General features: G+C 38.3%; 1 protein-coding gene across 1 annotated transcript; it reads left to right on the forward strand.

Annotated features, from left to right (window-relative positions):
- Positions 1 to 283: 283 nt before the first annotated feature.
- Positions 284 to 24,959, forward strand: GFRAL (GDNF family receptor alpha like). Its single transcript, XM_030267361.4, has 10 exons — positions 284 to 520; positions 3,656 to 3,790; positions 9,662 to 9,814; positions 11,303 to 11,740; positions 12,457 to 12,513; positions 13,153 to 13,480; positions 15,384 to 15,643; positions 18,622 to 18,720; positions 23,611 to 23,692; positions 24,701 to 24,959. Exons 1-10 carry the CDS (start codon positions 499 to 501, stop codon positions 24,786 to 24,788), a joined length of 1,662 nt encoding a protein of 553 aa, XP_030123221.4. The 5' UTR covers positions 284 to 498; the 3' UTR covers positions 24,789 to 24,959.
- The last annotated feature ends 2,059 nt before the right edge of the window (positions 24,960 to 27,018 follow it).

Below are 27,018 nucleotides of genomic sequence, written 5' to 3' on the forward strand. Positions count from 1 at the left end.
GAGGCAGAGGCAGAGGCAGAGGCAGGGGCAGAGGCAGGGGCAGAGGCAGAGGCAGAGGCAGGGGCAGGGGCAGAGGCAGAGGCAGAGGCAGGGGCAGAGGCAGGGGCAGAGGCAGAGGCAGGGGCAGGGGCAGAGGCAGAGGCAGGGGCAGGGGCAGGGGCAGGGGCAGAGGCAGAGGCAGAGGCAGAGGCAGGGGCAGAGGCAGGGGCAGAGGCAGGGGCAGAGGCAGGGGCAGGGGCAGGGGCAGGGGCAGAGGCAGAGGCAGAGGCAGAGGCAGAGGCAGAGGCAGAGGCAGGGGCAGAGGCAGAGGCAGAGGCAGGGGCAGAGGCAGAGGCAGAGGCAGGGGCAGGGGCAGTGGCTGCCGGGCTGTGCCGCGCACGGAGCCGCCCGGAGCGGCGGGCGGGGCCGGCGGGCGCTGTCCCCGGGCCGGTGCTGAAGGGGCGGCCCCGCTCCGGCCCTGCGGCCCCGCCGAGCAGCAGCAGCAGCGCCCGCGCCGCCATGGCCGCGCTCCTCGGCCCCGGTAAGTGCGGCGGGCGGGCAGCTCCGGGCAGCTCCGGGCAGCTCTGGGCAGCTCCGGGCAGCTCCGGCAGTTCTTCTTCTCGCCCCGCGCCCCCGGCTGCCCTCCCTCCCTCGCTCCTCACGGCTCCTTCTCCCGCGCGGATCCTTCTCCCGCGGGTCTCCCGGCGGGGCCGGGGGTTGGCGGCCCGGGCTCGGCCCCAGGGCTGGGGAGCCCCGGGAGGGCGGCGGGACGAGGCACGGGCTGGGACGCCTGGTCTGAATGAGCAGCCACTTGTTTGCTGGCTGGGGAGCGCTGAGTGCTGCAAGTGCCGCGCACAGGGCTGCTGACACTTCCTTTGGGTTTGAGTGCAAAGAAAAGGGGAAAATTAGCAAAGCTGGTACAGAAGGATTTGGTACAGGAGAATATGATGAAACAAGTATGTTTTAATTTTTGTTGTCCTCCTTTTCTCCTCAGTATATACTGTATACATGCTGCTTTTCTCTTTAACACCCCACTACTCTAAACTTATATTTCTGTGTTAAAAGTCTTTCTTAGGTAGAGTTCTGCTGCAGGTTTTGTTAAAATAAAGTTATCTTGTATCACTTTTCAACTATATTCAAAGTATATCAGTTGTTGTTTGCCATTTTCCTTTGGAGCTTGTTATCCTGCTGCTCTTGCCATTGGATAAAAACCACAGCTTGGTTTCCCAATATTCATTGTTACTTATTTACATTATTTTGGGGTTGCAGAATTCGGAAATGTAATTCCTCCATTCCTCAGTTCCCAGTCTGCAAAATCAAGGTGCTAAAATGTTCCCTTTTCTTCTTCCTTTTAACTTTAGGCACCAAATTCTACAGAGAACAGAGAATTTTACACCTACCCAGTGAATCAATTGGCCTTTGCATAAAAATACAGACATCTGTAGAAATTTAAATGTATGTCTTCTTGTCAATATGGATTCCTCTAAAAGTTTTAGCTACAAGCTAACTCTTAGGTTCCCTCAACTCTTTAATGCAGAATCACTTAGTATTCCAAACACTAGAGTAAACAAGTAAAGTGAGCAACTAAGGTAATAACTGTCAGTTTAAGGAACTGCATAAGCTACAGTGCCCTGGACTCTAAAATCATATAGGACAGTTTGTTTCATGTAGGTTTCTGGCAGTGTACCCCCTCTGTACTGCTGAGGAATCAAAGACCCGTCCATAATATGTCATTAGAGGTAAAGATGCCCTTTTTTAGGCTGAAGTGCCTTAAATCATAGATCATGCTCTTTATCTTGCAAAAACATCATCTCTTATTTTGGGGCCAGTTTCCAGGTAGGTTCAAAATTAGCAGCAGTGTGAAATACTCCCCAAAAAGTAGCAGGACTGTGCAATCAGTCCTGTTTTGACTGTTTCAGACACTGGTCTTTGAAAACTGTCTGAATATGAGGAAGAGAGCACAGAGACTTTGTGCTGTGAATCCTAGTCAGATGAGCAAATCTTCTGTTGTGTAAGAACCTAAAAAATATATATTTTTTTTTATCCAGCAAAATATTTTTTTATTCTAGCAAAATACCTTAATAAATCTGTGGGTTTATAATTTTGTATTGTTTTGTATATGCAGTCATTTTGCCCTGTAAGATATTTGGCAACTTTTTTTTTTTCTGTCATCTGAATAAATCCTGAGTAATGACATTTGGAGACAGTCCTAGAACTAAAATGTTGTCATAATAAGCCATAATTATCCCTATGGATAGAGCCAGCAGCACATACCTCATGGTCAAGAGGAGCTGTTCCTATCAGTGTCCTCAAGGCTGATGAGCAGACACAGCCTAGGAGTGTTTCAGGCTGGAAATCACCACCAGTCCTGCACACATCTGAGAACTGCCAGGAATATGCACAACTGAGGAAAGATTAGCACCAGCTATAATAAGCACATGTGGCCTCTTTGTTGTCTCATAGGCACACTATATGCTGCGGCACATGTCAATTATAAAGTATTAAATGTTGCTTCATATTTATCGACAGCAGCATTATTATATCACTGGCAAATAATTTCCAGAAGGGATGGCAAAAACAGTACTCTAAACAGTAGTGGCTCTTTGAGGATATCAAGAGGGGCATTTGATATATAATTTCTTATTCTAAAATGTATCATTGGAAAAATTTAATTTCTTCGGATAGAGTCTGAACAGATCCTGAAGCACTATCTCATGCCTCTTGCAAATGATGTTCAAGGGATTAAACAATGCTGGAAATCACTCAAATTCCACATGAACTTACCTGAACATCAGGGGATGAAAAAAAAGGTATTTTGTCAGAGAGATGCTATCTTCTTCAGCAACTAAAGAAAACACATCTGGTGTTCAGCAGGTAGTTTAATAAGGCCTGAAATCAGTAACTGAAACTTAATTTTATAGAAAATAAAGACACATGATTACAGATAGTCTTACCGTGGGAATGTTAATGAAAGAGCTAAAATCCAGCTGATTTATCCTTTCTTATTAAGGCAATTTAATTTTCTACTGACAAGTCACAGACAGTGCTGCTTTAAAATTCTTTGCCTTGAAACCTCCAGAATTTTTTTATGTAATTAGCAGGCTCAATGCACTCAAGAAAGCAGATAAAGACATACATGTGGGGGTTACTTTCAAGAAATTATGCAACTGTGAAGTAAAAATAAAGAGGGTGAAGAGTACTATATTTATTAAATAAAATCACATTTATTATCTAACAGTTGTGTAGTTGTTGAATCTCTTTCACACACTCTATTCACAGAATTCCTAAACAGCTTAGCTTGGTGAGATTTCATGTGAATAAAATGATGTTTTCTCTGAATTTTATACTGTCTTTCTTTCTGTAATTTATTATGGATATCAGAACTGCAGCAATTTCTATATATCCATGTACCCATGTCATATATAGCTATGGTTGCTCTTATAATACTGGGGTGAAACCAATGCAAAATATGCCACACTGAAACTTTGAACATTTAAATTTAAATTTCTAGTTGCAAAATGGAACAAAAGCTTTGTTCTGCTAAAATTTAATTTGATAGCAAATGTGAATCTATAGAAAACCTATAGTAAATTATATTTTTCAAATCTATGTTTAAACGAAAAAGGTCAGTACAGTATCTACTGGTTTAAATAGTCATTATATTCTGTTTTTACAGTGTTGTTCATTTACTTCACATGTATATCTACTGTCCAGACTACTGACTGTCTACACTTGAGGGAGCAATGTATTAATGCTGGAAACAGATGTGAAAGTGTCTGGAATGTGGTTGAAGATGCCTGCAATATTTCAGGTAATTCTGTATGGTGTACATAGCTTAATTTTGAATTGCTGAATGGTTGCATATTCATAGTTTATTACAATATTGCTGTGGTAATTAAATGAAGTCAGTGAGATTTCAAAGAGAGAAATTAGGGCAAAAGAGCTTCTGAAATCCTTTACAATGGCCAATGTTACTTGTAGTAATAATCACACTGTCTCTTCATTCTGAACTATGAGCAAAGTCAGAGCCTGAATCAACTCAAGAAGTCTGAATTCAGTCTGAATTCAGCAGAAATTAGGCTCTTGGGGGATCTGTTAAATAAAGCCTGCGTGCAAATGACAAAGAAGTTCCAACTTTGTTTTACACAATTTGGAGGAGATGATCTGTCCCCTCCCTGGCAGTGTTCAAGGTCAGGTTGGACGGGGCTTTGAGGGAGATGGTCTAGTGGGAGATGTCCCTGCCAGTGGCAGAGGGGTTGAAGGTCCCTTCCAATCTAAACCATTCTATGGTTCTATAATCTAACACGATACCCAAAACAATGTAGTAGTTACTTATTGTTTAATTCTTGTACTAGAATAAGAAACAGATAAAACATTCACCTCTGTTGTGAGCTACCTGAATGAATGCCTCTGTCTGTCTGATCTGTTGCATGTATTTGATGTCCCAAATGTCCTAAGTCACAAGACAATTTTTAAAATAATTAGAGTAGAAAATTCTCTTAGGGGTCTTTCTTAGTGTCTTTTCCAGACACTTATCCACTTTGCATAGAATGGCTGAATACTTTTAAGAACAGGTGAAGTAAATGAAAAATACATGATAATATAACAGTTATAACAGTTCCCAAAGCAGCTGAGTTTTGGTCCATGTTCTATTGTGATGTGAAACAGTTTCAAAAATATGTCTGCTGTTTAGAAAAAAAAAAAAAAATTGGACTATGCAGTAATTTCTGTCTCAAGTGCCCTAAAAATGAGCTTTCTAGAATCAAAAACAGAACAAGCTGAATTTGTTTCTCTCATATGATTAATGAACACATTAGCACTAGGACTACTTAGCACAAAGATATATATTTGTGCAGTAGCCTGTTAATCTTGATACCCTGCAGCCGGATGGAGTGGGCCACATGATTACTTCTGTGGCCCCCCTTTGGATGTACAACATTGTCCCATAATATGACATTTGTCTCTCTTATTGGCCTATGTACTTATTCACTGATATTAATGATATTTGTAACTGGGCCAGAGAAACCTTCTAGAAGTAATTATTCTTATGATTGCTTGTTTGGATTTGCATCTGTAGGTTTCCTTAGGATAATAGCTTTTGGCAAGGACTCTCCAGCACTGCAGAGCACTCTGATATTGTGTCAGGTCTAGGACAAATTATACTAAATGTGCTTACTAGGTACCATGATCCCAGAGCATGTAAATCCAGTCAGACAGCTGATGGTACCTCTCAGACAGCCCACAGAAACAGTGATAGAAAACCTAGCAGCAGCAGCAGCATTAGTAAGAATAACATTATACTGTCTGTCAGGTGCAGGTCTAGAAACTTTATGGATGAGCTGTAGGAATGGGAAATGTCCTTTGAGCACAAACATGTTCCTTGGAGGCGATAAAGAATTGGGTAAATATTTGTTTTGTTAGCTTATTTATGCAAAACCTAACTACAAATTATAATTAAAATCCTTTAGGGTACGAGTTCAGTAACTCAGTCTGTCAGACTGTAACCTCAAAGTTAAATGTGTACATTATCAAGACCTCCATCTTCTGCTCTTCAGTGCAGGTCTGGGAACACTCTCCAAGCTACTGCCTAAGTCAGTCCTTTTCCTGTCAAATTTTCCATCACTGCTTCCCCAATATTCCAGCAGCATTTCCAGAGTCTCAGTTTATAATCTTCAGGGTCCAATCCTTCTTTCGCCTCTGTGGCCAAAATATGGTGGAAAGAAAAAAACAAAAACCAGAGTGTGAAAATGTCTATGAGTCAGCTTTCAGGTCAGGATAGAAAAGATAGAAATATTACATTTTGATGAAATAAGATTTTTCTTTTTGAAAACATCAAAAGATTTTCAGCACTACAGAATGAAGACTTTTAGGTTTGAGCTTCTATGGTTTGTTTGTAGGATTGTTTATTTGTTTGTTTTCCTTCTGTTATTTCAGTGTAAAAAAAAAAAAAGGCATATCTGAACTCTGATTTAACCATAAGTATTAATTTTCTTAATTTTTCTGAATGGGAAACAGAAAAAGTTTTCAAAAGAAAAAAACAACTCAGATCACTTAAATTTTAAGGAATCACATTTTACATTAGATCTGGATGAGTTTACTTTTCTTAGAATAACAGACTCATTGAGGTTGGAGGGATCTCTGGAGATCCATCCAAACTGTGGTCTCACCAGTGCTAGAGAAGAAAACTTCACACCATAGTCTTCAAATTCAATTCCCACTGAGATGACTTTTGCTAATTAAGCAAAAGCAGAGATTATCACTCTGGGAGTGTCAGCTTCTACTCTGTCATGCTTCTATCTCTGGCCCTGTGTACATGAATTATGTACCTATAAATAAATCAAATTATGAATAATGGCTGCCAAACATTAGGTTGAGAGAGCTTTTTTTTTATTTTTTTTTTTTTGTAAATGCCTTAGAAGCATGCGTATAAGATAAAATATATTACCTAGAACTAATCCCTGGTAAAGCAACAATAATTGAAAACCAGTAATAAAATATTTTCTGCTGTTCACCACAGCTGAATCAATACCATGTACAAACAGAGCAATATTGATAATAGCTTATTTCTACACAGTTTTCAAGAAGTCATGCAAGGGAGCCCCATAAATCTGACGTGCTTCCTGCTTCTGTCTGTGCCCTTTGCATGTTGGTAGCCCGCAGCCTCTCCCGCAGCCCCAGCCATCAGTGAGATCACTGAGCACAGCCCCTGACTCCTGGCCATGACTGGTCAGTGTCATGGGCACAGGTGAGCTGAGTGAGGCTGGGGTGCTGCACAAAATATACTGGGGTATGGGGGTTGATTCTACTCACCTTCACCCTTGATAGTCTACTCTGAGCCTTGAAAAAGACAGTAATAAATTTAGTGAATAAGCTAATTTTTACACAAGTCACTCCTGAATTTATTGCTCTCTTTCTACTGGATTATGTTTTCCTGAAATTACTAAATTATCCCTTACTTATTTGATAAAACACAGAGTAGAATATCCACACACTCATCTTCATGGGCCATGTCACCACATCCTTTCCATCCTATTTTTATGGTCAGGGAGTGCCCTAGGTCAGTGACCTTTGACAAATCTCCTGCGTTCCTTGGCTTCTGGAACTGTGAGGGCTAAGGGTCAGGGGTCATGATCTACTTCTGAAAAAGCAGAAGGAATGTTGAAGATGGGGTTGGAGAGGTACCGGCAATCCCAGCCACCATCACCTCCTTTTCTGCTGATGCAAGAGGTGGAGTGGGAGCAGAGGCTGGGACCTGCAGCTCTTGCTGGCCTGTGACATTCAGCACTAGTAGTGTATTATTTGATATATCCCCCAAACCCTCCTTAGAAGGGGATCAGGACAGGCATGTGAAGTCAGGAATAGCTGATTCTCATAACTTCAGGCACTGGCAAAATGCAGTGTTTCCTCTTGCAGAGCTTTGCCTCCACGGCCTTCCACTGCTATTTGTGTCAACAACATATAAGTGATTTTAAAATCACATCAAAACTTGCCCATGGCACTGGTGACACATGACTTCTTGACACTTTGCAGGTTTTTTTACTGAGTGCAGAGTCTTTGCTGCTCCACACCTGTGGGGAAGCAGCAAGGCAGGAGCCAGGCAGCACCGTTTGCAGGGCAGAGACATCAGCCTGTGTGCTCAGTAGACTGAAACCAATCCTCAGCAGCCCTGTGACCTGGCTGGATCTTTTGAGCCACATACTGCTTCTCTTACATATTGTCAGACGTTTAGTATCTATGAGGAAAAGAGAGGAAATGAGCTGGTTTGGGGAGCTACATACCTGTTTTGACAAGGTATTTCATGGCTTTCACGAAATAAAATTTATCTAAATTAAATTACACTGCTTCACATGTAACATTCTCAAGCAATGTATAACTTTCTTAAGCAATAATAAATCATAGAATCACACAATGTTAAGGGTTGGAAGGGGCTTTGGAGATCATCTAGTCCCAATCCCCCTTGCCATGGGCAGGCACACCTCCCACTAGACCAGGTTGCTCAAGGCCTTATCAACCTGGCTTTGAGCATTGCCAGGGATGGGGCATTTGCAGCCTCCCTGGGCAACCTCCAATGTCTCATCATCCTCACAGTAAAAAAATTTCTTCCTAAAATCTAATTTCTGTTCTTTCAGTTTGTACCCATTAGTCCTTGTTCTGTCACTACAGTTCCTGACAGAGTTCCTCTCTGGCTTCCGTTAAGCCCCTTCAGATACTGGAAAGTTGTTGTGAGGTCTCCACACGACCTTCTCTTCTCCAGGCTGAACAGCCCAAACTTTCTCAGACTGTCCTTGTAGGGAAAGAGCTCCGGTCCTACTATCAACTTCCTGGCCCTTGTCTGGACTTGCTCCTGAAGGTCCATGTCCTTATGCTGGGGACACCAGAGCTGGATGCAGCACTCCAGGTGGGGTGTCATGGGAGCAGAGTAGAGGTGTAGAATCACCTCCTTTCACCTGCTGGCCACGCTGCTTTTGATGCAGCCCAGGGCACACTTGTCTTTGAGTGGGCACTCACTGTCGGCTCATGATGGCTTTTTCATCAACCTTTGCACCCAAGTCTTATTCTACAGGGCTACTCTCAATCCCTTCTCTGCCCAGCCTGCAGGTGTGTATGGGATTGCCATGACCCAGGTGTAGGACTTTGCACTTTGCATCATTGAACATCATAGGATTTGCATTGGCTCACTTCTCAAGCCTGTCAGGGTCCCTCCAGGGGCATCCCTTCCCTCTGAAGTGCTAACTGCACCACACAGCTTGGTGTCATCAGCAAATATGCTGAGGATGCACTCAATCCCACTATCATAATAATAATAAGTTTTTTGAAAAGCTTTTAGGTCATAGAGGGTTGATTGATTTACCTTTGTACCACAAACTAGTACACGCTCTTTATTTTCACCAAACATATATGGAAAATATCACCTGACATTCTGTGTCAGTGTCTTTACCATTGAGTCCAAGTGCACATGCAAACAGACTTGAAACTGGGCCAGCAAACTAAAGTTTCTGCACACTTATTTTTTTAATGTTAACTTCTCCCTCAATTTTATTCTAAAAATCCTAAAAATCAGACTATTCTTGCGCTACTTTAGATTTGTTGTCATTCTTAAACTTAGGCAGTGATGTTGTTCTGTGGGGTGGAGGTTCAAGGGAATATCCAAATGGCATTTGTAGACCATCCTCACATGAGAGAGAGAATCTGACCCAGAGTAAGCATCTCTTCAGCCTGGGATTCTCATCACCATTATCATGGGGCTGGGTCTGCCTTCTGTGTCTCAAGCCTGCACTGTGTGTTTCTGTCCCTGTACCAGGCACCTTATTTCTATTACACAGGACCAAGATAAGTCCCTCAGCTCAGGCTGTGCCTCTCCCACTCCTAGGCACCTTTTTAGTTTGGTCTCAGTGCCTTAGCCGCATAAAATAAAAGGTGTGAGTTTATAATGTTTTATGTACTTTGTGAATGAGAGCAGATTTTCTGGCAATAGATTAGATCAAATAAAAGAAGTCAATATTGTATCCACAGCTTTATTATATTACTTTGAATGTTATTTAAAATTTGTAAAATATGACAAACTGTCTTCTCTTGGCAAAGCATAGTATTTTTTTTTCTTCAATTGAACTGTTTTATGTAACCATATCCCTTAAGCATTCATAAGCATTAATGAAATTATAATTTTAATGGTGAGTTCTAGGTAATAGATGCAAGGCAGAAGACACTGTTGGATGTAATAGAATAATCCAGGTCCTGGCTGATGAATACCCAGAATTTAGAAACTGTGTCTGCACTACGGACGATATCTGTAACATCACAACTTTACTTGGGAAACTGTGCGGCATTAATAAAGGTAACTAAACATAAAGTTGTAAGTATGAAGACCAAACCCAGTAATTTTGTAACCACCATTTTAAGCGGATTCAACTTTCTTTGCATATTCTCAAGTCTGATAAATGCCCCAAAAAATTACTCTTGTCTTTTCTGTGATATTTGTGCTCCAGCACGCATATAAAAGAAATGCCACAAACAAAAGCAATAAAATGCATGTGAGAAATTCAAATGGCTTCTAAAACTCTTGTTGAATCCACTGGAAAGCAAGAGTGAATACACAATGTGTGTTGAGGCTTACTCAATGCCCAGGGAAATTTGAGAGCCAGTGGATCTAGGTTGTGTATATAGATGCAGTCAGTAACTTCTGAATGGGAGGATGAGTGAATGGGGATGTACAGGGGTGTAGTTATGTCACACTGTGTTGCAGGAGGACCTTCACTTCATCTAGGAGAGGCTACTGGATATGTGAAATCATCATAGTCACCACCTGCATAAAGCTGTACATAATATGTAGAGTGCATCTTTTAAAAATTCTATTGAAATCAACAGGTCGAGCTCCACTCAATTTATTTTTATTTTTCTAACTGTTATCCCTGCAGAAAGTTTATCTCTGTAATTTAGAATTGCTTAGTACATGAAGAAGTTGCAGTTTCTGGTCCAAAGTCTCCTGGCATAATGATTAGCAAAGCTGACACAAGAGACAAAAATAGCCAGTGAATGAGAGTCTGCAAAGTGAGTTTCAAAGTGATTCCTGGCACTGATCCATCACACCCTACTGGCATCACACAGCATTCATCATAGTACTAGACTAGACATTCATCTAATACTAGACTATATAGCCTTATTGAACAGGGAATAATAGCATCCTGATCTGCCCCAAACTCCTTGCCTCAAATAAGAAGGATGGATATCTGAAACCTTATGTTGATGTCACAGTTGCTTTTGCTTCTAGAAAAATGGTGTAATGTTATATTTTTTTGCCAATTGAGATTACATTTCTCACCACTATAGAGCAAGTTTGGATGGACTTACAGTAGTGTTGAGTTTAACTACAAAGGATAGCATATGGTGTTGCTAGGCACTTTCAGGAGTAATTCTCCACCTAACTTAAATTGCTATTTTAGGTAATGAATTGACCATCTTCTGGAATTGTCATTCTCTCTTCAAAAATGATGCATTTGCTTAAGGTGATAACCCATGATATGTCCAAATTGTAGGTGGTTAAAATTATATGAGGTTAAAATTTTAGTGAGGATTTTTTACTACTGTTTTGAAGTTGACCTGTTAGAGTGGACTGTACTATACAGCTAACAGCACACAGTAAACATGAGGAAGTTTCATTTGTTTGTTAGACTCTGGAATTATTATGCGCTTACACACAGTTCAAAATTAAACTAGGGCTGTTTCACTCATTGTAATGCATTAAGACAAGTACCCTTTTCCCGAGTTTTTGTGCTGCGATGTTGATCCATCATCCATTCAATTTATTTTGTATCTATTTCTGCAGACTATTTGCATTCTTTCTCAAGGTCGGATACTGAACTGAGTATTATGCAGCGCAGAGACCCTGAAGACCAAAGGCGCTCCGAGGAGCCGGAGAGCGACTGCGGCGTGGCGAGGCGGCGCTGCCGGGAGGAGCCGCGCTGCTCCGCCGCGCTCTGGAGCTTCCAGCGGGCGTGCCAGGCAGCTGCCGACACCTGCAGCTTCCCCCTGCCTGCAAAGTGTTTGTCAGCCTGGAGAGAACTGAGCAAAACTGCTCTGGGGAAGTGCACGTGCTCAGAGCCGCTTCAGGCGAGATGCATTCTAATCTGGAAGGAAACATTTAACAACCCTTGTTTACAATATTCTCAGGAGAGCCAAGCCTCAGGAGCTAGTGACAATGATGGCAGTGATGATGACTATAATGCTGATGTTGAGGGTGAGAAAAATCTGGTCACTGACACAGGTTCGTGCTCTTCCATGAATGCTTTTGTACATAGAAGTAATATCCACAGTCTGTGGAAAAGGTTTTCTTGCCCATTTGCAATTCAGCATTGGAAACAAGATCATTTTAGGAGGTTTATGTATAAATAAATTCACAATCTGATAGAAAATGATAGCCTGAGTGCAAATACTGTAGTTCTTCAATGTGTTAACTTGATACAACCAGTCAGTTAAATTTGATAAATTTGACTGATTTGATAAATCAGTCAGCTTTAGTTTTTCACCATAACTAGAAACAGTATAAGACCAACAAAAATAATTTTCTAATAGCAAGAATTGTCTGCCAACCTTGACTTTAGGTCATGTGAAGCAGTTAGTTGAACTTGGAAGCTGATAAACACATTGCGGCCCCTGGCTTTTATTTATTCACAAGAAATCTGACTTTATAATACACTGAGAAGATTTAAAAAACTGTTCATGAGTTCACAGGATCTATAATTATGTAAAAAAATGTTAGCAGCAGCCTTTGAAAAACTGTGCTTTTACCCATAAACTTATGAATATATGTAATAGCGGGTTTAGAATTTGTTAGTGGGTTCTATTTGGTCAAACTAATTTCTTTTATTCTTGTTTACTTTTACTCCTGGCACTATGCCAGCAAGACAGCCAATACTTTAAAATTAAAAAGCCAAGATATTATTTACAATTTATGCCTGTACCTGTATCTTTTTCTTCTAGACAATATTAGCATGGAAACAAAATTACAATGGGGTTTATCTACTCTCTCCAAACAAGGTAAGTCTGAATTTACTTATGAATCCTAATAAATAATTTTAGCTCAGTTTTCAGACAGTGTACAATGTACATTCAGATTAAAATTAATATTTTTCATTCAAATGGATGAGCAGATGTATATAGATCCAACATATCTTCAGTTATGGCACTGGGTAGAGAAGAACCCAAAAATGTAACAGGTAGCAATCAAGTAATGCAAATGTAAATCAGGTAACTATCATGATTCTGTCAGATTTACAGAGGCAAATCTTATCCCATAAACATTTTAGGGTCTAGAATTTTCTAGATATTTTTGGAAGGCTTATTTCATGGTCTCAAAATACTAAAACTGATGTAAAAAGCACAAAAATGTCATTTATATTCTCTTCTTCGTTACTTATTATTTAGACTAGCATAAGACTATACACTGAAGATTTCAGCTGTTTCAGGAGGATGGCTTGTGAGCAGTGCAAGCAGTGCAAGAAAGAAGTATGCAGTAACTCAACAGGCTTAAAAGAACCAAGAAAGAAGGAAGAGCTGAATCAGAGTTTTGGGATTCAAGCCTGATTTACAGGAAATGTTGTAGACAGGACACCTACTAGTCATCACTTGAGAAAAATTTTCTTGAGATTTTATTTTAAAACCTGTCGTTTGTTTTAGCGTACACAACGAACAGGAGCTGTTTGGATGTGAACAGGGAGTGCGTTGAAGATGAAGTGTGTAACAAACAGTTGTCCCTGTACCTTAAAGTTTGCTTAGTAAATAAGAAGTGCAACGTGGAAGGATGTCAAGCAGCCATAAGGTTCTTCTATAGAAACATGCCTTTTGAAGTTGCCCAAATGATGATATTTTGTGACTGTATCCAGCATGATGAATCCTGTCACAGAGCCAAAGAACTTCTCCATGGCAAGCCCTGTGCAGTTACAATAGTTCCGACCCCATCATGTCTGAATGTAATCCACATGTGTGAAGAGAATGAATTGTGCAGGTGAGTGGAAGTATTTTGCCCACTAAGGTGCTTTTTAATAATGATTTGGTCAAACAATTTTTATTATGCTCTATATATCCCAGCTATAACAAGATTATTTTCTGCGCTGTATCTGCTGGGTTTGACATCTTCACAGATGTTTGGATCAACTGTGGTAATTCCAGAAGTAATCCCACAAGTAAACTGAAATGATTAATTTTCAGAAAGGTTTAGAATCTAATGGGGCCTTTTCTTCTGCCTGTATCATGACACTTAACACCACTTCTGCTGGACAAACTATGCTATTGCATATTTTCATTACCACTCTCTTCAGATAACACCTGCCTGTCTGCACCTTTGCCCTCCAGCAATTTGCCCAAGTTGTGCAGCAGACCAGACAAAGTTTGTTTGGCAAAAGCAATTACCTTTCGAGGGCAGAGTCTGACCCTTTGTACCCAACAGCCATGCAACCATCTTGGCCTGTTCAAAAAACTTTTATCTTATTCTCTTCATCTCAAGGATACTCACAAAAAGCTTTCAAAAATCTGGCCTGAAACATGCTCAGACCACCAAACTCATGAAGGATAATGCCTATTCAAAGTTTCTGGGTTTTCGGGGTTTTTTTTAACATGCAACAGGGTTACCCATATTTGTAGTTCAACTAAATTGCCTCTTTTTATGGACCGTCAATTGGCCCACTTTGTTTTTCAGTGTAGTCGCCTTGTGGATTAGAGTTGAATTTTACCTCAAAGTTGTGCTCAAATTAACCTTCAGTCAATAAACTAGGAGGACAAGAGATGGTTTTGGTTTTGTGCAGATTATTCAGATTGATGTCATTGAGAATGGCCAAGGGGCTATAAATGTATGTCTGTACATGTATAAACCTGTAATGTCATTATGGTTAAATTCCCCATCATTTTGGGAACACAAATGTTTCCTGGCACTGACAATAAATGCATATAATTAGCAAAATTAGTCTCTGAATGATAGCTAGTCACATCCATAAGTCAGGAGGTGAATGAAAATAATTCCATTAGAACAGAGGTGGTATCTGCTTTGAAACCTTTGCTTGTGGAATGAAAATATTTACAAAAAATGTATAGCCAGTATTGCAACTGTCCATGCTTTTCTATGTGTCATGCTTGTGGCTCCTACACAATATCAACAGCAAATTAATAACCAATCTATATGATTAAGGAGGAATATTTTAATAACTTAATGTAAAATATACTAGACTTTACATTTATTATCCCCTAAAATTTAATATGATATATTTTTAATTATTATCTACATATTTTTTAGTTAATTTATAATGGATATTTTCTATTTCCATATACAGTGCATTAAAGGCCCATTTTATTCCATTCTAACAGCAAATAAATGGAAATAATTTGATATTATTGAACTGGATAACACATTTTTTCTTCATGTAATGTATCTCTGCTATCAATTTATCTTTAAGTTCACTGAGTTGTACGTTTTCCTGAGCCTTTGATATTTGTGTTAGCATTTGGGAGGCCAAGAGGTTGACATTCAATGTAGATTATTTAATGCAAAATAAGTTGAATGTTTATTCTTCCTTCACACTGCTCAAAAACTGATCCACTAGAACAGCACCTGGTGTGGTTTCATTGTGATGACTGGTCTAATTCCTGTATTCACATTTCTCTGAGTATCTGAGACTGTTGGAATTAACACTGTTTTTTCTGGACTCTGGGAAACAGGTACTGATTAGAAGTGCAGTTGCTTTTTCTCAACATCACAGCAGAATTCATGACAGCTATCACTGATTTTTAAGGCTTAAGTGGTACTTTGGAAATACACTCTCTTTTAGTGGTGTTAATTAAATGTCTGTTTATGAAATCACATTTGTTAAAGTGTCATTGTACACTTCTTTTGTTTTTCTGGTTTTTTTTCCTACCAGGAAAAAATACACAACTTTTCGGTCAAAGTGTTGGAGACACGTGACAAAAAAATGTTATAATGATGAATCTTGTCTTGAAACTTTACTCAAGGATGGTATGTCCTGTTCTGCCAACGCTGATTGCAAAGCAGCCTATGTCAGCAGCTGGGGCACGATGCTGCACGTGGAGTGCACCTGCCAAAATCTGCCTCTTGTGGAGCAGCCTTTGTGTGAGCTCTTCCATCACATGCTGCACAGCAAATCCTGCTTCAGTGACTTACGTGAGTAACACTTACAACTTTACAGAACAATTAGTTTTAAAGATAATTAAGATTCTAATTTACATGAAAATCTTTGCTGTATCTTTGCTACCACTGGTTTCAGCAAGATCTGTAGCTGTGGGTTTTTTAAAACACAAATCAAAACAAAAATTGGACATAGAGTTTTCTTTCTCTGGTGTGGGGAAAAATTATTATAGTAGTAAACCAATGAAATTGACTACAAGTCTCATTACTTGAATTTTCTGAAATAAATAAATAATTTCTAGAGTCCATATTAATATGCAGATTAGAAAAGTCCAAAGTCATCCTGTTCTTGGCTTAATGTAGTACTTTGGTACACTGATTTTACTAATAATACAAAGTAGCATCTAGGATTTTTTTCTTTTCTTCTTGGATTCTGAATATTAGTAAACATTACACATATTTAGCAACAGAATTCATTCTGCAGAAAATAGCTTCAATTGTTTAAAGCAGCTTTAGGATTTGGTCTTCAGTAAAAACAGTGGGTATAATTGAGATGAACTATAGGTACTTTCTCAGATCCAGCAATGACTTTCATGTGCTTAATTAGCTAAATATTTTTGTTAAATACACATGTGCTTGCCAAGCCTTTGGTTTAGAGATTTGTTAATGCAATAAATGGCAATATGGGAGGAAATATTAATGTTTTAGTCTGAATTTGTAAAGTGCCTTTAAAGCAAAGCTCCTCTTTGTCCTCACTTATTTTGCCATGGGTCACATCACAGGGTGGTTTTCTATCATAGGCTGGTTCCTGGTTTCCTGCAGTATAAACTGAACCTGAAGGTTCATCTGCAGCCTCTGCAGTGCTCTAGCTGCATGCAAACATCTGGTCCACCAACCAGAACAAAGACCAAAATAATCTCTTCTCCTCAAATCTCTGACTTATCACACCAATGATTTTTCAATATAAATCCTTTTAGAAAATATTACTCACTAGTGCATCCTGCCCTATACCAGCTATCTTCTACATGTATACTCCAAAATTATATATAGTCTTAAACCCACTTGGGAGAAGTAATGATACCTAAAGATTTCAATGAAAAGAAATGATTCTTTCATAGTTTTACCCGATGGACAGTATTTTGAAAACATACATGGATTGCATGCATGCATTTCATTGCATGAAGTAGATACTCTTTTAGTTCTAGAAACCAAAACAGTACCACTGATAAGGGTGTTGTTTTTTTTCATGTCACTCAAAGGCTACCCAAAAATTAAAACCAAGTTGCTGAAACTTTTCTCTTAGTTTAGTTAATCATTACTCAAATCCAGACTCTGAGAAAATATTAAAAATTTTATAACTCCCCTGGAAAAGTGATAACGTAACACACTTAGACTTGAGACTTCTGGCAGTGATTTTGCTGATGAATATTGTTTACTTGCTTGTTTTAGGGCTGAATTTAACAGTCCAAATGAGTGAACACATCATTGTGCTAGTTATTTCTTAACCTACAAAGCAAAAAATTGATCCTCATGTCTGAATAATCAAATAATTGCTGACGAGCTTTTGCCATTCCCTGAAGCAGTCTCAGGATAAAATGGTTTGAGGATTTTTGTGATTGAAACTCCCCTAATCTAATTGGGACTGAAGAACAGAAGCTTATGTTTCTACAACAATTTCCTGGCAGTTAAACAAAAAGAACTTGGGGATCCAGAGCCTTTGGTGGACCAGTACCTACTCTACAGACCACTTCCAGCTTATTATTATTCTTGCTTTTTTTTTTTCCTAGATGTCTAGTTGTAATGCAGCTAAACATGATGGTAGTGATGATTATGGGTTTTCTTATACAGCATGCTTTTAATGCCATTCTCTGCGTGGCAGTACAGAGATGTGGAGTGACTACTCTACAGTGCCCACCCAACCCCATGTGCTGACTTACTCCTCCGGCCTGGTGGTGAGCCTTGGCTGACTTTCGCTCTTACAGTGGCAATGATCTTTAACTGAAATATTTCTCAATAGGTAAATACTCCGGGTTTGAGAATGGGGTCTTTGCCTCTAGAACTGGTGTGACCAGACCCACGGCCGTGTTCACACCATCTCATCTTCCTACCATTGCATGGCACTGCCTTTGCTACAAGTGCTTACCCTTGAGGCTGTGCTCACAGGACTGCATTTGCTGCAGACTCAGTAAAAGGCAAGAACTGCTGTGTGAAGCAGCAGCACAGTGTGGATCATTGCCAATGTAAGATCAGTGTCTCAACAGAAATAAAAAAAATGTCAGTCAGGGAAAGAAAAAATTTAAGTTTCCAAAATATTTTGAGTTTTGGTTGTACTTTTGGATCTCACAGAAGAAAACCCAAATTACAGGTAGGTTTAGTCCATTGTTATTTGGACAATCTTCCATGATGCAAATTGTGCCTTTCCTATATTACAAAAATTCCTCATCTTGCTGTTCATGTGGGGGAGCAGATGGTTTAGCCTTCTGCTTGTATGATTTAGCCTTCTACTCTGTAAACTATACTACTGAAGTAAACCTCTTATTTTTCATTTTAACAGAAGATATGTATTTTCAGATATATTCATGAAATTATGCCCACTGAGAGGAGAGACCTTTCTGAAAAATTTGTTGGGGTCTAGCAATGCAGCTGGAGAATAAACTCTGCCTTGTGGAAATTACTTCAGACTGCTACCCCTTTCTCACACTTCTTTATTGGTTTGGTGTACCCAATTCTTTTGATGGGACTATTTTTAAAATAGTTTATGTGAAAAGAGAATTTTAAGCTCTTTTGTGGCAGAGAATATTTTCAAAGCATGCTTGTCATTCATAAGAAAAACCGAGGTGGAAGGAAGAACTATTATGCACTCCTTCAATTTGCTCATCAAATATCAGTTAACAATATTTTTAAATATCTTCCTTTATAAATTATGTGACTATTAGCAAAATATCAAACAATATTCACTTATATTATTATTTAAAAGTAATATTTTAAATGGATATTTTCTTTCCAATATCCAGGTCAAATTTCTATTCAAAAGATAGGTTTTCACTGGGTAAATACAGAAATGCCAGGGGAAAAGATTTCCAGAGCACAGCTCCACTCTTCTTCAAATAATGGTGAGTCTGAGCAAGTCACCCCATGATTTCCACAGCACTGCTCTCCTTGGGTGGGTTCAGGCGAGTGGGCTCGACCTGTTGCTCCTTCATTTGGTCTGGAAACCCCCCTACCTGTTTGGCTTAGCTTATATATCCACAAAATAAAGTTAATCAGACTAAACCAATTACTCTGACAAATGGTTTTGAAATAGATGTCTCACAATCACTGGATTATAATTGGGGAAAATTAAGCTATTAAGCCTGCCAGAGCCTGATTCTCTGTACAGTCATTAGAGAGTAGTAGTCATAATGTGTAATACAAATTATTATCTTTGATGTCACACTTACTTCCATCTCTCTTGACTTTTTGTAGTAGTTACAACAACAAAATTATAATCCACAGTAAGTGGTCTGAGAAGGGGTTTGTGTTACACTTCATCAGACTCTACCTTCTTACACAACAGAAAGGTACACAGTATTCCACGGGCTGAAGAGCTGCAGCTGCTTTTATTTCCATGCATTAACAGTAGGAAATTAAGCAACATAAAGTTAAAGGATATTGAATTAATATACAAATGTTTTCATTGCTGAAATAATATTATTTTATATTTCTTTTTGAGGGGCCCAATTACAGAGTGAGAACTCTAAAGAGCTTAATGCACAAATATCACCTCTAATGAGAATGATCTGTTCTACCTTGTGCAGGGCAGATTACAATTCTCCAGACTAATACTACAAATTAGTTCCCAGAACTGTTCCTACAGAACACTTTTAACTGTGAAAAAAATAATTCAATCTCTGCATGCAGTAGAAAATGCAGTGACTTCTAACCTCTCCATCCTTCAAATATTGCTGAAGTGGGCAACCTGTATAGGGGATAAAAAGGATATAAAAATGCGTTAAGGGAATGGATTCCTGAGATCTGTGTGTGCATAACTAAGCATTTGGCTGTAGCGTTAGCATTAAAGTTACTTAAGAATCATGCATGTCATCCAAGTGCTCTGTGTAGCCAGAGAAGAAAGTCAGGAACCCTCAAAGGAAGAGTAGTCCAATCTTTTTGGACTGCATTTGATGAAAGTATTTTCTCCTTGCCAATTACAAAGGGAGCCTGAATCCCTAGTTGGAATGAGACTCTAGTGGTTAAATAATGCAAGTCATAATACAAGAAACACTTCACTAAGTGAGAAAATGCAAAATGTGAGATATTGCACCCCTGTGACTAGTTCTAGCTGCACACCCTTTCAGTGGGTAAAATGCATTTTACATTTCACTCAGAGATTCAGATAAATATTTGCAAGAAGCAGCCTGCACCCAGTTAATTCTGTTCACATTGAAGTCTGAATACTTTCCAAAAACCTTTACCTGAAGTCTTAAAGAACTTTGGATGGCTTTAGAAAAATTAAAAGATGGTGACTAGCCTAAACCATACAATAAAATATTCTTTCTATTGTAGCTGTCATGTACATGAGATGGGAAATTTAAGCCATAAAAGTAGCATAGGAAGCCAGGTCAAGAAGAATTTGATTCAGGATATCTGCCTGATGGTGAAAACCATACTGCAAATTGTTTCATAAATCCCACTGCCAAAAATCTAACTCAGTGTCTTAGATTCCTATGCTAATAAATGTGCATTACTCAGGCTGCAAAGGGGGTTATCATCTTCACAAAATATTTATCTTTAATGAAATCAAATCCCAAGAAGCATTCAGGGCATAGAGGCAAAACAGTTAAGTTGTCAAATATGGCCTTCCACGTGTGTGAAGGATTTTGAAGATATTGGCTTCTTAGCTATTTTCTGCTCGAAAAACACAAGATAAAATCTACTGATGTGTCTACATAAAAATCTCAGAAGAATCCTTTACTTAGTAATTGAAAGATACAAGGAACTCTTTCACCAGATTAAATGAATGGCCTTCCACAGATGAACATGCTCAGAAGAAACTCAGTCATCAGCTGATATCTTCAGCTTTTTCTTAGGCTTATACTTTAAAATATACTGTTTGAAAAACCAGTTCGATTTCTCTATTCTACTCAGCAGCATTGCAAATCACTCAATTGGATAATTTTTGCTTTAATAGAATTAGTCTTTCACAAGAAATAATAAATCTAAGCATATATAAATATATTTGAATATATTTGTAAATAATTAGAACCATGGAAGTTGAAAAATTATTATTCCAAGTTTGGTGTAAAAAATGTGATACCAGGATTTTGTAAAAATCTGGACTGAATTTAAACACATTCACATTCTCAGGAGGGAGCAGGCCAACAGAGTCATCTTTGGGCTGATACAACTCTATTAACAAGATGTGATGTGGGCAGAGTCAGAACCATATAAGTTAGACTTTTCCTGTAAGCTTGAATTTGATCTCTTTTTGGAAACAATATCAAAAAGTTATAAATGAAATAAAACCTCCCTAAACTTCTAATATGCCTACCTAATTATGCATCTTCAGCCTGGTTTTGGCTTTATCCTATGCAAATGATATCAATGACTTTACAGATCCAAATAATTTTAAAGACTGCTGCATTTTGGTTTGAAAAATGATTCATGTGGGAAGATAAGGATTTGTTTTCATCACCATGGAGCTTTAAGGCTAAGTTGTGGGTTGTTTATGGAAGAGGAAGCTAGAAATACAGAACACTTACCCTATTCTTGTGAGATACAATAAAACTGGACTTGATCCAAAACTGTTGAAATTTTGTCTCAAATTGTAGTGTTATCATATATTTCCTGCCGAGGAGCAGAGTGTTTTGATAAACAAGTAATTGGCAGAGTTTATCTGTAAGTATACCAGCTGCTGTGGGAACTGAGATTAGTTCAGCTCCAGTGACTTTAATGTGTAAGGTATCAAACACTGTCAGTCTGACAGTTTTATAAATGTAGAAAAAAACCCCATGACAAGCTGCAGGTAGCCAAGAAACCTCTGAGCAGAAGCTGGGATCAATCTGTTCAATGAATGTGCACTAGCTATACCTAAGCAGGTAGATCCACAGTAGAGTAAGATTCACCAAAATCCCTCTTTGTTCCTGATGCAACTGAATCCAGCAATTTATCAAAAACATAGCATTTTTTCAGCTTTTGTCAAAAAAATAGAAAAAAAATTCTCTTCAGTGTTTTGTTTGATTGAAATGAATCACCTTTTACAAATTTAATAACAAAAAAATCACAATGTTCTGTTGAAAATTTATTAGCCCATTTTTAACCATCCATGACTGTACAATATATAATCTGTTAGATATAATAATTTTTGTGGTGACATACTTTAAAAGCTTCTGTTTGCCTAAAATATGTGTGAAAGTCACTTTCCACTTCAAAAAAAGTAAGAAACTGTTGCCCCTACAACTGGTCCTACACTTGTAAAAAGTTTTCAAAAATATCTGCATGTACAATTCACTCAGAAACTGAGAAAAGGGCCTACAAATTACTCTTTTGCTAAAACCCATCATATTAAAAAAATGCTGTAACTTGAGAGCTAGACCAACTGCTGATGTAGTTTTTAATAGACATTATTAGAAGTCCTTCTCTAAGATAGACCTCACCCCTCTTTCTTCAAAAATTCACCGTATTAAGTATCTTCCAGTAGGTTACTGGATTAAATTGAATGGAATTCCATTTGTGAAAACCGTGGTGGTTTGCTCACTGCTTTCATTTTTTTACATTGGAAAACTTGAACTTCGGGTAGTTTTTTTAGAAAAGTGAGCACCATCCTAAAATGAAAGCCAGGCAGGTCCAACACCTGCTCAGCTCCTTGTTTTCACTGCTGTGGACAACATATTCACTCTCTCTTCCCAGGGCTGCTGGGAAGCACCACCTGTGCTTGTATTATAAGATATGCTACACCTGCTGCATGTAGGCACTGTACACAGAAATGTCTCATTTAGGGTTTGTGAGTGCATGCACATAAAATATGGAACCTACAATAACTGATAACTTATTCAGAGACCAGAAGATGGCCTTCTACAGCCCAGATAAGGGGCTCAGTGATGCCTCCAGAGATCCATTCCTTCCTTAGGGAATGTTCCACTGGCTTTGTAAGACAGAGAAGCTCAGGAGCAGCTAGGGCCCTCTGCATTTGAATTCCTATATAAAAAAAAATTATCTGATTGTACAAAGACAACAGAATCAGTGCAACAGGAAAGTCACAGAAAGGCCTCATGTTTTATGCTTGTGAATCTGCATTTGTGGCCACTTGTCACACCTCTTCCATCCCGTGTCCAGGGCTTATATTTCACTTTCTACTGAAATGTTTCCTTCAGATATATGATCAAAACCAATGGAGAAAAAAAGTTACTCCTCCTTTGGAAAACAAAATTTGTAACAGCTCCCAGTTTTTCAACAGTTGGAATTTTTAGCACATAAGCCACCTAAGTGACTTTTTGGTGAGAAACCTAATAGAAAAAGGAAACTCCATGGGTATGGAGCCCAGAAAAACACTGTTAAATCCCATTTTACGTTAATTTGATTCCAGGTGATGTATTGCTCCACACTGTAACTACAGTAATATGTGAAAAAGAAAAATAAGTCTAGTTGATAAGTAAGAGCAAAGTCTGCTCTGATACAAATAATAAAATTAACATTTTAAAATCAATAGGGAGAATATTCCAAAATAAAAATCATATTAACAAGCTGCTCCCCTGTAGCAGAGTTAAAGGTACTGCTATACATATTAAGTGCTATTGGAGCTCGTATTTACTAAAAGAAGTCTGAAAATTACATTTGACAAAATGGCAAAGGTAGAATTATTCCTACCACTGACATACAGGTCTTTTCCCTCCTTTTAATTACTTTTGTCAAAACTGATAGCTAGTTTTGCTCATATGTGTATTATTTCCAATACAGATATCAAATCTGATTCTTATTACTAAAATAGCAAATTTTTAATTTCTGTTTTCTGTTTTTATTTTTAGGTGAAACTGTCTACATTATTGCTTACTCCTCCTGCATAGCTCTTATCCTAGGAATAGTCCTGTTGACTCTCCTAAAGATCAGGTAATTTGATAGGGATATTAATCACTGGTTCTAGGAAATTGAAAAAACAGAAAATAAAACGTTTTGACTTCGTTAAAAGGTGGACATTATGATTGTCTTTAAAAACAGTCCAGCATGCCCCAGTGATGGAAAGAACTGACATTGTGGGTGTCAGCAGGGAAGAGTGAAATACGATAGGTATCTACAATGCCCTCCATTCATGCAGAGATCCCAGGCTTTGGGAGGTTTCATTTCCTGTCCCGTGGCAGGGGAAGGTGAAATCTGAATTCAAAAATTCTGTGAGACTATGTTCCTAGCCCCATAGCAGGCAGGGGTAATGCAAAAAGGAAATGAGAATATGCAGCATTATAGCATATTTAGAAACCAAATAGTGAATGCTGCTATTGTAGCTAATATTCTTGCCAAATGCCATTTTTGCTCATAGGAGTCTGTAAACAACACCCACTGTCCCTGCCATCCTTTCTTTTTCCCCCTCTCTCCTTCCCTCCCTCCCTCCCTTTATATGAGAAACTGCCCATACACCAATGCTTGGTAAGAAAACAGAAATGTGCATTCACTTAGTTAAATGAACATGGCTTTTTCTTAAATGATACATTTTCTTGGACCAAATTAAATGGCCAGATTTCAAGAATTACACTGTCAGATGATTGGTAACAGAACATGATGTAGCAGGAGCTATATATAGTGGGAGGGATATTGAGTCAAATTGCATTATTAAATTCCGAGGCAGATCAAAGAAGAATTGTAGAAAAATGCAAAAGGCAAGTCAAGGATATATGGGAACAGAGGCTTTCTCTTTAGGTTTGCAGTTACAGGAATATCAGCATATAAAGAAAATTCAGATTTAAAGAATACAGAAAATGGAAAAAAGAACAATGCATTAATAACAACAAAGGGGATTATTTTATACCACAGTGTTCATCATTGCCACTGATTTCAATTAAGCCAAAGTTCAAACCAAAAGCTGTATAGTTTATTGTTAAATACATGCACATTCTTTGTTTTCAGAGCCTGCAGAACAAAATATGAGTCAAGAAGTCCCTCGCCAGACCATTCTTCTGAAACATTTATGGCCCATTATAAAAGTCACAGATGAACTACTCTGTTGCTTATGCTTTTTAAGGCTATTCCTGAAAGCCAGCCTGTTGTACATATGTGATAATAAAATATATATTAGAAAAACTTCTATAAATTATGAAATTTTGTAGTTAAGCATACAAAATATTTTTTATATTTATTAGTTTATTTTAGCCTTTCAAAAGCTGAAAAGAAGGGGTAAAAATGGTAACACTGTGCTCTCTCTTATTTGTGTAGATTCACACATCTGTCCTGAGCTGTACATTTCCTACATTTTTAGATGCACATGACACTGGTATAAATGCTGTATCAGCAATGGCAATCTTTGAAGGCCACTCTTTCTGATCTCAACTCATGAGGAAGAAATAAAAAAAATCTACTCAGAAACATTATAGAGACCTGATAAAGAACACATATGTGGCAGTTTTGTACACCTGGCTCCCAGGTACCAAGTACCCAAAGCAGCAGTCACAGCAACGCTGCCTGTATTTTGATGGGTAGGAGGAGATCAGGATTACAACCCCCTTGAGAACTAAAATGACTCTCTGGAATAGTGCTTCGACTCCAAAATGTTGTTGCTGAAAATGCTTTTAATTTCTCCTTCAATATGCTTCTAAATGAAATGAGTGGGGTTTGTCACTTTGAATACAATAGCTTTAAAAAGGATTTTTTTGGTCTGAATGCCCAGTGGAGAAAGTCACTGCCTTGGGGCTGAAGTGCCTGCTTCTCCAGAGAGAAGCCATGACCCATCTCATCATCTGTGTTTCCTATTCATTGTCTCTAGGCAAGAAACGAAGTGCCTAATTGTCCTCTTGCACTGTACTGAGAGTCATGGTCCCTAAACACCATTCTGGATCCCATTTTGTGGCTATGAGCTCTGGATTTCTCTCTATAGCTGAGTTGTTTTGCTAGATTTAAGCTTCTATTTACTACCAGTGAGCTGTCTTTGTTAAATCTTTGTAACAATCTGGTTTTGGTGACCACAAAATAATGGACTGCTGTTTCTTATTCATCTGCTACCATGAATAGCACATGTACTGTCTTGTTATAATAGCATTTGATTAATTACATTTATTTTGGATGTGATTAGTTTTAATTTTGTTTGAATTATCACCAAATGTAACTCACCTCCAGTTTTGACCATGGGACCTGTGATTTAGGGCCATATCTAGTGCTAGATGACAGATCTAGGACTGGAAATTAATGTGATCAGAAAATCAAGGATCTCTACTCTTAATGGGTCTCTTGCTTCTGGCTTTGGTAGCTTGCAAAAATATTACTGTAGAGCAAAATCTTAAGTATGCAGTTCTGTTGGGAAGAGGCTTAGAAATCTTAAACAATTATTTCAACATGGATTTTCTCTGTCTTTATTATCTGCATAAACCAAAGAAAGTCCTTTTTGTTTGCAATCAAATGTTCTGTCATTACTAAATCAGCATTTGGACAAAAATACAGAAACAGAGAAGTGAAGTTTGTTAATCAAAAAGATCTCCTTCAACAGTCCAGCAATTTTCAGCATCTGGCTTAACTCTCACCAAAGTGCTAAATTTATATTCTTCATTTTAAAACTGTGAAGTTTTAAAACAGAAAATACTGTTGAGAATATGTTAGGGGAAAAAAATCATTATACAGGAAATGCATTTTTCACAGGAAATCTGCGCTGGTTTTCAGTCTGACTTTGAAAACCAGTGAACTCTCCATGTTACAAAATTTGAGGAGATCCATTTAAATTCAGATTTTATTAAACATCAATCAACAACAACAAAAAAATTACCTTCTGTCTTAGAAACTTTTTATTTAAATTATCTTATATTTAGAAACTCAAATATGTGCTGAGACACACACACACACTCACAAACAAGTACATAAAAATGTACTTGAAACTGAGAGTATGTTACTCTGAGAGACAGCAAGATATTTAATGGCTATTGTGTTCATCTGCAATTTTACAGGCTCTCTCTCTTAAGAGATGACTTAGATGCTTAATGGGAAAAGTACATTCCCTCCATTCCATATGTACAAAGTAGTCTGTCAATTGTATCTAGGTGTTAGTTATTAAATAAAGGAATTTCTGCTGGGATTATGTGTATTCCTGTGATCCTGATTATACTCTAACTGCTTCACAGTTTTCTAAACAGAGAATCATAGAATCAGTTAGTTTGGAAAAGACCTTTAAGATCTTTTAGAATGACCATGATGGAAGAAAAAGCAGTATTTTGTAGAGCTTCATTATTAAAATATTTTCCCCT

This window comes from Taeniopygia guttata, chromosome 3 (genome assembly GCF_048771995.1).
Source record: "Taeniopygia guttata chromosome 3, bTaeGut7.mat, whole genome shotgun sequence".
Classification (NCBI taxonomy): Eukaryota; Metazoa; Chordata; class Aves; order Passeriformes; family Estrildidae; genus Taeniopygia; species Taeniopygia guttata.